Source organism: Talpa europaea (genome assembly GCF_964194135.1).
Source record: "Talpa europaea genome assembly, chromosome: 15".
NCBI lineage: Eukaryota > Metazoa > Chordata > Mammalia > Eulipotyphla > Talpidae > Talpa > Talpa europaea.
Genome location: NC_140083.1, coordinates 80,994,589 through 81,008,464, shown reverse-complemented (window position 1 = coordinate 81,008,464; position 13,876 = coordinate 80,994,589). Strand labels below are relative to the sequence as shown.

The 13,876-nt window shown below is 33.3% G+C and overlaps 1 protein-coding gene across 1 annotated transcript; it reads right to left on the bottom strand.

Annotated features, from left to right (window-relative positions):
• Positions 1 to 6,806: 6,806 nt before the first annotated feature.
• Positions 6,807 to 7,745, bottom strand: LOC311184966 (olfactory receptor 2AP1-like; the record flags this gene model as incomplete). The annotated part of the gene is made up of 1 exon (XM_084255301.1): positions 6,807 to 7,745. The coding sequence occupies one exon, from the start codon at positions 7,743 to 7,745 to the stop codon at positions 6,807 to 6,809; it is 939 nt and encodes a 312-aa protein (XP_084111427.1).
• Positions 7,746 to 13,876: the final 6,131 nt, after the last annotated feature.

The window sequence follows — 13,876 nt, the reverse complement described above, 5'->3', positions numbered from 1 at the left end:
CAATGTGGGTAGACTTTAGCCAGAATTTAAATTTTAAAATTACTGAAAATAAAAAACATATAACAAGCTACTTGACAACATTATTTTTTCTTTCTAATTTTCCAGTAATTATTTTACTGAATGTTAATAAAATAGTTATTGTTTCCAACCACTCTTAGAGTCCCAAGGGCTTCTGTAATTGCTTTGCCAATTTATGGCTTTGAAAAGAGTAAGATATTTCTTTAGTTGAAAAGTCCATTTAATTTCTATTGAATTCAATATGACTGACAAATATAAAACAATAATTTCCCAAGGTCAGGATGATTTCATTGTTCTAGTTTCATAATTCACAAGGACAATGTAGAGTAAAATCATATGCTATTATGTATAATTATGTGGAGGAAACAGCACATTTATTTCACAAAGAAAAATTGCTGTAATTCTGTTGGCTATTATAACAGGTATTTATTCAAAATTAGACACTTACCAAATGAAGATTTCCTACTAAGATAACAATCAATTCATTATTACTTTTAAAATAGTAATTGCTTCACAAAAAATTTTTTTAATTGCTTTGCAAAACAAAAAGTTTTGAATTTCATGCCAAACTCTGCCAATAGACTCTACTGGAATCAATTATTCAAGCTTCATGAAATAAATTATTGTGATTAAAATAAAAACATAAATTTTTCAAACTTTACTGTCTCTTGCACTAATTTCATTTCCAACTCTGCTTTTGATATGAATCCTAGAAGAGAAGCAATTTCTGAGGGTAGTTTATCCAACTTTTTTTTTCTTTAATCCCTACTTTATCTTGGGTTCACATTTAAAAGTACATTAGTTCTAATAAAACACACTAAGGATGTAAGCTCAAAGATTTTTATCATGACAAGATATTTATCTAGTTTTCTTTCTTCTCAATTTCTAAAACAATGTTCTCCAATTTATATTTTGTTTAATCAAAGCATATTTTATTATGTATAAAATATACATCTTTTTTAAACATTTTTTTAAAAAGGAGTAAAATAGTAAGTTTTCAAGGTCATTCTGTTTTTTAAGATGTTTCTGTCCTCCTTGAGAAACCCAATTGCTTGGCTTTTAGTTTTTATGATTACAAGTAGCAAAATAATTCCTTTTTATATGTTCTGCCACTAGTCTCAAGAGGATTGATTTAATATTTTTGAAAAACAAGTAAACTTTACCCTAGAGAACACTATACAGGATGAACTAACTAGTCACAGTGGAAAAATCTGTATTCCGTAAACTCAAGTTTAAAAAGATAAGACCTTATTGAGGCAGCAATTTGTTGATAACCATAATGACTTTTAAGAAAAACGAAGTCATTTTCTATGTCTGTGACAAAAGATACATCACAAAAATACAATTCACTAATCTACGTTCTGATAAAATCTTAAGGTTAATTGCTAAAATGTTGAATTCACATGTATTCAGTAATTAAACATGCATTTTTTAAGCCTCTGAGGTTCATCCTTTTTGAGTAACAAAATTAGAGTCAAAGTTCATGTCATCACTGATTAAAAAAATGTTAATCGGTATCTCATCCATTTAAGATCAGATTTAGAGAGCTCTGAAGTGAAGCGGAATGAGTTCCTCCAGACAGACAATTGAGAATCAAATGTTTGTACCTGCTGTCTAAATTCCCAGAACCAATCTATAGGAAAATTTGATTGATTTTACATAAAGTTGCATTTCAAATCCACTTGCCATTCTAGGTACTTAAATGACAAGTATCTGCTCTTACAGATAAGCGTTATAATCATTGAGGCATTACACAGCAGACAGTTTAAAGAAATTATTGAAGTATAAAATACAGAACAGAGATCACATTTATAGAGCTTGGTCATCTTTTTTTCCCCTCTTTTAATTAATTAATTAATTAATTTTTATGTCCTTGTAGTCCCCATATCTCTCCTGCCACCATATCACCCAGGAACCATCACCATATTCTCTTCTATTCTTCCCTCCCCCTCCCAGACCTGCGCTCCCCAGGTGAGCAGCACCACATGGACTAACAGTTCCCCGTCCTCCTGACCATCACTCCTTTCCCTTCTGCTCACTATCCCTTTCAGGGCTAACTATTGCCCTTAATTCCAATAGATCAGGTTTGCCTATTTGCACAATAGAGATAGTTATTTTCTTAAAAGTTACTGTTAAAATATGCAGCCCCAAAGGCTGGCGTTGTTTCTATCTGTAGGTGTGTTTGGAGCGTGCGATGGGGCTGGTCCCCTGTATGAAGTCATTCAGGGGCTTTTCAAAGCCTTCAAAAATCAAATGATTTTTTTTCAAATCGTTCGAACTAAGGAAGGATCTTCAGTCTTCCACTTGAGCCCACACTCCGCCAGCAGCTGAAGGGAGGGGGAGAGTAGTGGATCACAGGGGAGTTTTTACACTGCTAGGTCTGGATTTTCACTTTTATTCTTAATTTATTGATAGGAACAGTGTAGAGACACAGCAGCATGTGAAAATGCTGGGGCTCTCTAGGTGTGCTTCAACAGGAAATGTTTTCTGATTAGGAGACTGGTGGCTGCTCTCAGAGCCGCCATCTTAGGTCAGTCCTCCACGGCCTCCATTTTAGGTCAGTCCCCCCTCTGCCTCCCACTGGTCTCCCTGATGAGTAGCTGTAGACTTCTTTACACGCCTTGCCTCCTTCTCCTATTCAATCCAGTATCTATAGAGAAGATGAAATGATGTTTTCTAAAACCTAATTCTGAGCATGTTATTATTCCACTAAAATGACATCACGAGACCAAAATGAATGGCAGTTTATGAGGAACAGGGACGCGTCCGGGACCCAGATCCACGCCACTCTCCCCAACCTCAGCTCCTCAAACTCTTTATTTTGTTTTTACCCGTGGAACATTGACTCTCTTTCCACCTCTCAAGCCCTTTTTAATGTCTCTCTCTATCTTGCACTCTCTATATCAAAATTCCAAGTTTTGTATAAAGCACCATCTCCTCGAGTAATTCATTTTGAGAGGGCGCCTCTAGGAGGAGCCTCCTGTTCTCTATAAGAACACCAATGGTTATATTTTTACTTGTTTTTCTTTCTTTCTTTTTCTTTTTAAAATGCCAGTCGTTTCGGCTCTATGTAACTTTAAGGGTACAATTTTAATTCTCCATATGTGCAAAGGCTTCATTCATTTCCCGCAAGGCCTCCCGGTTCCTTCCACCCCCATCCCCAGAGTCCCTCCCCCTTCCCTCTGGTAACCAGCATGTCTTTCACTAAATGTAAAGATATTTTTGTTGTGTTTTACCAGTATAGGTTTTGGGTTACTTATATTCCACAAAAGGTGGGATCTACAGGACATGTTTTTTTGTTTGTTTGTTTTCTCTCTGGAGTCTACAAAATTCTAAGCTGCCACAGAGCAGAGACATGTTATTTGTCATTCTTCCCTATAACTTAGTGTGTGGATTATTCCTGACACTAAATAGGAATTGAATAAATATGAATTTAAGAATTTAAAATAGAATACTTTCTACTGTTGAGAAATAGATTATGTTTATAAATTAATGTTTTAGATTAAGCAGGAGAGTTTTATTATCAAGTGCAGCAAATCTACAAAAGCTCAGTGGTGTAATATTGCCACCTCCTTATAGTCTTCGTAGCTTTGAGCAGATAGCATCATTTTTATTTATTTTTAAAGATTTATTTATGCATACAAGAGCTGGGGTACAGGCCAGAGATAAGGGGGAATGAGAGATTCACCAGACAGAGTGCAGAACAGAACAGGCAGACTGACTGACATACACTGCTGAAGGGAGCAGCGGGTGACACAGGAGAGGTCTGCTGTACCATGTGGGCTTTTTCCTGACCAGGAGGGATGGAACTCATGCGTCAGAGGCTGCGAATTGCTTCATAGTGCGGTGCTTAACCCCTTAGCCACAAGGGAGGCCCCATGTGAATTTTTAACGACACAAATATTGACACCTTAGGAGGTTCAGTCCCACTGTCAACTGTTTACATTCCAATCTCCCCTTGACTTATTTGAAGCCTTCACTCCCTATGGTTTAAGACACCCACCTCCTTGGTGTAGCAGTTAACACCTTACAAACCCAACAGAACAGAAAGGACTTGTGCAGAATGTACAGCAATGTCAGAGTACCAATAGGAAGGATTTGTATGTGAAATTGCAAGATATTACCAAAGTTAAAAACATTAATGGAAACTGAAATCATTATTAACTCTGAGAAGATTCTCATAATGGAGAGTACTAGTCATTCAAACTTCCAAGTAATAAGGTTAGACTCTTCATACTAAATTACTGGTTTTCAAAGACTCCAAAGTGAAATAACTTATTAGTAAATCTTTTTTTTAAAGATTTATTAATTTATTTATACAAGTACTGGGTATAGTCAGAAGCGCAGGAGGGTTAGAGAATTCACCAGAACCAGAGTGGGGAGCAGAACAGGCAGAAGGACGGGTATACACTGCTGAGGGGAGCAGTGGGTGCAGCGTGACATGTGGGATGCTTGCCGTTGGCTGGGATCGAACCAGCGCTGCAGAGGCTGTGGGCAGCTTTGCAGCCCAGCGCTCAACTGCTGCGCCACCGGGGAGGCCCTATTATTAAATCTGTAATCAACTTTAAAAAAACTTTTCCTGAATAATTTGGAATTTGAAAAGAAACGTGTATAATTTTGAATATCATTTGTCAATGTTTTGGTGACTCAAAGTATCTCTGGTTAATGGGGATTTCAGTTGATAGAGTATATGTTAATTCATCTTTTTCTGCAATTTTTATTAGCTGCCAGTTTTCTTGCAGATAAACATCCGGCCTGTTTCAATAGACTACTACTTTGAATTGGCTTTTAAAATTTTGTGTGTTTAACCCAAATGCCCAAAAATAGATGACTGGATTAAGAATATGTGGTACATATACACCGTGGAATATTACTCAGCATTCAAAAAAGATAAACACATGCAATTTGCAGCAACATGAATGGAGCTGGAAGGGATCATGCTCAGCGAAATAAGCCAAAAAGAAAAAAGAAAAATACCAGATGGTCTCAGTCACAGCAGGAATCTAGAAAACTTAAATAAGGGACCAGAAAAAAGAATAACTATAGGAAAGAAAATATCAAAATCAACAAACAACTATGAACCAGAGAAATAAGGGGGTTGTAATTATATGTGGAATAAAAATAAAATTTAAATAAAAATAAAATAAAATAAAATGAAATTCAGATGAGATGAAAAAAATAAAATAAAATTTTGTGTGTTTGTGTTTAACAGAAATTATCAATATAATCTCTAAATTTCTTTCATTCTGTAATCTAACACATGAAATTGAACAAGCAGCATACAGTGAGATAATGTTTTGGATGATTATGATTAATGTATTGATGATTTTTAAAATAAACAAATAAGTGGACTATTGAATCAATTACCTGGAACTCTAAAAAACAAGGAAATAAATCAGCTCACTTGTTAACATAAAATTATGCATTAGGTGCTTATGTAATTTTTATTGAAATTATGGGTTGCTATGTAGAAACTGGCAAATTCTATTTTTCAATCCTCTTTTTTCTCCATGGTTTCTTAGAACACTGAATATCTCTGCTACCTAGTAGGTACTATATTATCAGTCAGTGGAGGAGTAAATAATTCAAGAATGCAGGATTAACACTAATTAATTATATATTTCAGTAAAAGTTTATCAGTATATTTAAGATATTGGAGCAGAAATATTATTTAAAATTTAAAATTACCCATGCCTTGAATTTAGTCCATTTAATCTACAAATGAATGTGGACAAGAACTATTCAGAAAATGTAACTTTTATCTGTGATGGAGACCCATGTAGAAGTGATAACAAATTATAAACATTTTAAATTTGGTATGAAACCTACAATGAACATGGTCTAAGCATATGAAATTAAGAAAAAAATAAAAACACCATGGATAGAATCAAGACAGTTGTATTACATATCCTTAGAAATAAAAATGAAATCAATGACTAGGCACAATATTAAATTGCATGAAATTCGCTATAATGAAATATTTATAAAAATGTTAATATTATAGTTCTAAATAATATTAAACTTAAATAACCTCTTTACCTCATTTAAGGATTCACTGAAAGACTCTAATCTGTGCATAATTCAATAAATATTTCTCATCAATATTAAGATGAACATATATAGGCTTTGACTTTCTTAGAATTTTTTTTATCTAAAGCATTTGATATGTGTAGGTTCTCCTCAAATGATTATTGTGAAATACTAAGCATAGATTTGAATTTTATAATTTGAAGATATTAATATTTACATCAATATGCCAACATACTATCAAGTTATAGAATTATTAATAACCTAAAATAAATTTCTTCAAAATGTAAACTTATTTATTCTGTTACAAGTGTAGACATTGAATACCTGATGGTAAATATATATATAAGATAAAAAAAAAATACTAGGACTAGGTAGTAGGTGAAGTGTGGCATGTATGTTTATTGAGTTGAGAAAATATATTGATGTAACTTATACATTTGATAAAAAAAACTTTAAAATATTCAGTTTAAAAAACAAACTATAAGAAGTCATATTTGCAGTTCTAACTCTCACACAAGTCCTTTCTTTAAAAGTGATGTGCAAATTTAAAAAAAACAAAGTCTTAGGAGACAAGCTCATTTTTAAGAACAATAAAATTATAAAATTGACGTAAGCTATTGTATTATATTGGTGTTTATATAGGAATATTTGTGGAAAATAGAATATAAAGTAGAAAATACATTACATTTGAATAATGTACATCTACAGTCTTTCAAATATTTATCATTTATTTAAAAAAATAATAATCCCTGATCATTTCATTTTCTTGAAAAAATTGCTATTTTACTGACCATATCTCTGAAGGCTGTTTTCACTTGCTTGTTCCTTAGTGTATAGATGAAAGGATTCAAAAGAGGAGCAACCGAGGTGTTTAAAACAGCCACTCCCTTATTAAAAGTTGCTGCATCCTTAACAGAGGGATTTATGTACATAAAGATACAGCTTCCATAAGAAAGTGAGACCACAACCATGTGGGAGGAACATGTAGAAAAAGCTTTCTTTCTTTGTTGAGCAGAGGGGAGTCTCAGAATTGTCCTGACGATGTACGTGTAGGAAAGAATCACTAAAACCAAGGTGAAGATGAGGGTAACTACAGCAGCAACAAACTCAGTCACTTCTATTAAGTGTGTGTCTGAACAGGCTAAATGCAACAAGACAGTATAGTCACAGCAATAATGATTGATGACGTTGGATGCACAGAAAGGCAGCTGGACAGTCATTATATGTGGTGCAATGACAACTAAAAACCCAGAGAACCAGCAACAAATGACTAGGAGGAAGCAGAGTCTCCTGTTCATGATGGTGGTGTAATGGAGGGGTTTGCAAATGGCCACATAGCGATCATAAGACATGGCTGCCAAGAGGTAAAACTCTGTTGCTCCCAGGAGGATGGCAAAAAAGTACTGAGTGAAACAACCAGCAAAGGAGATTGACTTGTCTCCTGTCCCAATATTGATGAGCATTTTGGGAACAAAGACAGAGGTGAAAGATACTTCCAAAACAGAAAAATTCCGGAGGAAGAAATACATAGGAGTCTGGAGGCGATGGTCCAGCAGGGTCAAAATGATGATGGTCAAGTTCCCCGTGATGCTTAGGACATAAGTTACCAGCAGAAAGAGGAACAGCACAGCTTGCAGATCAGCATCATCTGTCAATCCAACAAGAATGAACTCTGACACTGATGTTTGGTTTCCCATTGTTAACTATGGTAGAGAAGAAGAAGTATGAAAGTTGGAATAAAGCAAATGTTTCAGTTTTTTTTAATTGAAATTTAAAGTCAGGCCAAAGCAATTAGGAGTAGAATTTTCAACTCGGACTTTGTCTATAATTTAGACTGAAAATTTCTTTTAAGGAAAACACATTTTTAAAATTCATAAATAACAAAGATACTGCCTCTTAGGGAATTTTAAATTATGTTTTCTCAACTGTATTGATATTTATTTGTCACAATTTTCCCATTTGTTTGTATTTTCCTGCTTATCTTTCTATTATGATTTTCTTCTCCACATTGTAAAATAATGTCACAGGTGCATGGAAAATACTAACATCAATTTAAAGAGGGTAAGTTTCATTTGAGATTTGTCAAGTTAGCATTTTTGCTTAGCTTATTAGGCAAAAATGTAAATATAACACAAGGTGTGAGCTATAGGAATGAAATTGAACTTGGTGCTTTTTCTTGCTCTACTGTGTTTTTTGCTTATTTCTACTTTCTCATTTTCAAGAATAATTTTGTGCATCCACTGAAGCTAAAACCTACAGGTTTTTCTCTTAATTATAAATAAAATATTTAGAATTTATATTGCTTACAGTTCTTGGGTCATAACAAAGGATATGTATTTGTGGAATATAGAGATTAGTCAGGACTTGTTAAAATATCAAGTCGAAGTACTTCCATTGATTCTGCTTTCTCAGCACACAGGATTTGTTCATCAACACACTGCAGTGCCTTAAGATGTTGGTTCAAGTTCTATGCTCCATTCAATTTTCTCTAGTAATTCTAATCAACAGCAATTGTTTCTCCCTTCATTTTATATTTATGTTTTTATAAAATTATCAGAACATACCCCTGAGTCATAAAGTCAAGTGATTTTCCTATTATATAGATATGTAGACTTTCTCAGTCCAACTGTAAAGTCAATAAATTTCCCACAAAAATAGGCTCCTGTTCTGCATATCTTTCACAAGCAGTTCAAAAAATTGTAGATTTGGTTAAAATTTTCATAAAAAATATCTTTTTGACTTCTTTTTATTTATAGCTCTATTTAATGAATGTTATAGGGTTTTCCTGAAGTTGGAAGTTCCAGTTAAATTTATGCATTCAATTCTTCAGGATTTTCTTTTAATATTTTCCATTATCAGACATGGAGAAATTTCACTTAGAAAGTTTTTTCCCCACTGAAAACATTATGAAGGTAATTGTCATTTCATCAACAAAGTGTTTTACTATATACATTGGCATATTTTCAAATTATAATATGAAATTAATTGGGAATAGTGATACTAAAATTTCCAAAATATTTAATACAGACAAAAGGGAAGTTTTTGCCAAGTTAGAAATTTTTTTTTGTCTAATAGAATTATGTCTGGAAAATTTGTAACTTTAGCCAATTTTGCATTTTTTAAGGAATTGTCTCTTTTGTTAATACTTTCACATTGCTGCATTTATGCAGGGCTATTATGTTAATATGTTATAGCAATAAATAATTATAACAATGTAGAATGGAAATTTAAGTATTAGTCAAAATTATACCAACTATATCTAAATATATTAGACTTTGTAATGAGTATAGATAAAAATGTGGGACATTTAAAAAATATACATAAATGATGGATTTTACAAAAAATATATTGTATTCAGGGAAATATTAAGAAACACTTTCAGTTGTGATAAAACTTCTCATCACCACAAAGATTTGCAATAAACATTGGAGATTTGATCAGTTAGTAATGACGTTCTATTTCTACATAAAAATAGTATGTCAGATATTTGACAATATAAATGTTTATCTTCTACTGTGAATTCCTAGATATCAATAAGGACAACTGTAACTTTGAAAATATCAAGCAATTATATTCACTAAATAACATTAATAGATGGAATTTCCATTGGTTAATGGTAATGTTTTTTGATGAGACATAATTTGTAAATGATTCCCACATAGCAGAAATACACTAGTGAGTGACTAGATGAGGGCCCTGCAATGTGGGCAAAGTTAAAATTCAAATTTGGCCAGTGAGCTCATCTACTAAATAAAAGCAGAGTAAAATAATAATTTCTATATAACAAAAAATTATATCAAAAATTTTTCTTTCAGCATAATATAAGACAACACTTTACAATACCAACACACGTTATTCCCAGAAAAAATGCTTGCTTATGATATATAAAATAAAATAGTAAATACATGAACTAGTTAATTTATTTGGCTTAAAATATTGTTATGATAGTGATTTTAAAACAACAGATCTTTTGTTGTATTTTGAAAGGCCATAGGAGAACTCCCCTAATCTTTTCTGGATAACTTTAGCTATGAATTATTTTTTCAAAGCATATTTGTATCTACAGTGCATTGCCTATAACTTCCTGGTTAGCTCTGTCTTCTTCAGTGGGGAACCCCACAATTCAAATTAAAACGATCTACTAGATTATGGAGCATTGTTCTAAATTACACTTAACAGAGAAGTTAAGAAATTTTAATTTATGGGAAGTAGAAATTGGTATAGTAGAAAAAATAAAATGTAATTTGATTTCTAAAATATTTTTAGCCTTAATGTGTGTGTATTATGCCATAGTCAAACATGAAAGATAGACAAAAAGCATTAAGGAAACTATACATTCGTGTTAAATGTACCCATCATCAACCCTCTCTTACCTCAATGGCGTGAGTTCTTAGTTCCAAATGCTCTTTTGTGGATAAATTGAATAATATAAAGGTTTGGGACCCATTGGGAGATGGCCCCTGGGCCATCACAAGGTAAAACACAAAGCTACCTATTTATAGAAACAGGAAAATAAATACTAAGCTTATATAAATTAATTCATTCCATTAGCACCATATCTATAAACCACTTCTGCTCTGAATGTTCTAATTACCAAAATCAGTAAAATTAAACAGAAGCACTGCAAAATACAGCTTTTCCTGACAGGTGATGAATGATGGAGGTAACATGGGAAATCATTTATTTTGGTCAGCTCTCTCAACAGGATTTGAGAAAAAACAGACTGACTCACCATGAGCTGGGCTGAGACCCAGTAGCCACTTTGTTTGGCATTTGTTCTTTCAATTATAATTTAAAATCAGTACATTTTACTTCTATCTATGACCTTACATGACATGCTGGAGAAGTGGTTGCTCCAGGATTGAGAAGGGAAAATAGAAAATGGTCCTGAAATATCTTGTGGTGACAGAAGGGAACTAATTTAAAAACAAGGGAGCATCTCAACAGAAAACAACCACCATGATAACACACAGCAGCAACTCAATGGAATTCCTAATGTCAACAAAATACACAACGATCACATCCATTTTTCACCCATGGGGAAAAAGAAAACATCTCTGGGTGGTATTGATTGAAATAGATGATTGAATAAAGAAATGATGGAAAAAGGACTTTTTCTTACAGTGGAATTCTAGTTGATGAATTAGAAGGAAATAGGGAAATGAAAGGCAAGCATGTGGCAAATATCACATTAATTATTATTGCAGATGAAACCTACCCATGGATACTAATATTTGGGAGGAGATATTTGGGAACAAAAGGGATTTGCACTATCTCACAGTACCTCCACCAAAAATTTAGTAACTATAATCACCACAATAGAAAACACAACATCACCTGGCCAGGTGATCAAAATTAAAGAACACCACTTTTGTGGTGATTGTGAAAAACTCATAATTGCATTCCAATCATGAAAAAACACAAATCCAACCCGAACTGGAGGATAGTCTACAAAGTTATCAGCAATCATTCTTCAAAAAAATGTCAAACTCATAAAAGATAAAACAAGAAAACTCTGAAGGAAGACAGGAGAAAACTCCCTCACTTAATTCAGATCTCAGAATTGGACACATGTCAGAGGAAGCTTTCCTGTCCATATTATCCAAGAAATCCACTACTCAGTCACTTCAACAACTTCTATTATTTGTAATGTTTGTTTCCTAACTTATTTTCTACCTTCTCTGTATGCATATGGAAGACAACATGTTATTGGGTTTTGTACCTACTTATTTGCCAATGTACTAACAGGTATGGCATGTCCATATATATGACTATGGCTCTTCAGGTTGTGCATTGCCTGGTCATACATTCTTCTGTGTGCCTTTAAATTATTCTTCATTTCTTTGGTTAAATTGAGATCAGCAGTTTAGAAGTTAGCTGCATTGATTTTACTTTTCCAAACTGTGTTATGGCTATATTATTAGCACTATTTGTTATTAATATTACTGTTGTCATTCTTGGTTACTACTGTACATGTTGTGGACAATGAGAGATAGTAGACAAGCTTCCGTTATTAATGGGGAGAGACGGGGGTTCTGAGGTAGCAGCTAGTAATGGATGTCGTTGGGGAGACCTGGTTCACAGGCAGGGCCCCAAAGTCATTCTTCTTTAGGGTCCCAGATCTCAGACTGAGTAACAGAGTGACTGTGACAATTCTGTATAAATCTATAAACATTTGCATGCAAATTTTATCTAATCTTTGATTTTTTTGACCTGCATTATTTTTCTTGCCCTTGAGGTTTTTTTTTTTTTTTTAAGATTTATTTATTTATGCGTACAAGAACCAGGGTACAGGCCAGAAGTAGGGGGGGTGAGAGGATCCACAGGAGACAGAGTGGGGAACAGAACAGGCAGATTGACCAAAAGACACTGGTGAGGGGAGCAGCGGGCGAGACAGGAGAGGTCTGCCTCGCCATGTGGGCTTCTCCCTGGCTGGCCGGGAATCAAATCATGCTGCAGAGGCTGCAGATTGCTTCACAGTGCGGTGCTTAACCCCCTGAGCCACCAAGGAGGCCCTTGTCCTTGAGTTTTTAAGACACTTCTTGGAAGGTATATATGCTGAGGGTAAAATCCTCAATTCTATTTCTCTGAGAAACATTTAAAAGAAACCATACTATCACTAATCACATATGAAAATTAGGTGATAGTTAAATATACACAAAAGAAATTAATTTTTAAAGGAAATTTAGTCTTCTTAGGAAAAATTATTTTCTCTTTGTCACACTGAGAGATGATGCAATTGAAAGAAAAAAAGCTAAAATATTTTGCTTTGCACATCATCAGTCATTGAATCTAATTTCTAATGCTCAGCTCTCTAAATTTAGAAAACAAATTCATACTACATTTTATAATTCATAATATAATGATGCCATTCCATAAATTCTATGGAATTCCATAAATAGATTTCTATTTATTTCCCTTTGAAATAACATGGAAAAAAGGATTTCTACTTATTTTGATAACAAGGTCTAAAGTATGCTAAGAACTCTATTATGTAAAATATGTGTATAAAACACACATTAAAGAATTTTATCATCAATGATTTTTTCCCATCAGGAAGCCTTTCATGCTCTCAATATACCTGAAATTTTTAATCAATTGAACATAGCAATAACTGTCTTATCTAGGTTTGATGATGGAAATTAATATATTTCCTAAAACTTGGCCATTATAAATAATCAGTACCATTAGTGAAAATTTCAGTGTGAGACCTGCAAGGGCAATAATGTTTTAACTTCTCTGGAGTTCCTTTCATCTGCTTGTAAAGTAAACTCCAACTGTAAGCCTTGGTAAAAAATTGAAATTATCAAAATATGTATTTTAAGAAATGCTATTAAACAAATATGCTACGTCAATTAAAGTTCCATTAAGCACAGTCAGAAATCAGACTTCAAATTCCTCATCAACCAATAAAGGCTGCATCAAATCTATGTGGTGATCAAATCTATGTGGTGTGTTAAAATATGTACAGTATACCAAATGCAAATCAGAATTCTAGAAAAATGGAAAAGAAGATAAAAAAAAAGAAATCAAACTTTGAAGCACTCAGAGAATTTTGAAAGCACATCTTTAGAGGCAGCAACAAAAATTGAAATGAATTGGACCACAAAGAAGAAATACATTTTATACATGTTCTCAGCTAAAGGGAAAAATACCCATGAGGGTAAAATTTTAGAGATTAGGCTGATCACAATGAGAATTACAACTCAAAAAGATGGACATATTATTTGAAGATAAATAGTGAAGAATTCTGCAACAGTCTCCACCCTTCTTGTTTTATTTATTTTTTTTATTTTACTCATACCCTTAGTGATACCACCATATTGAT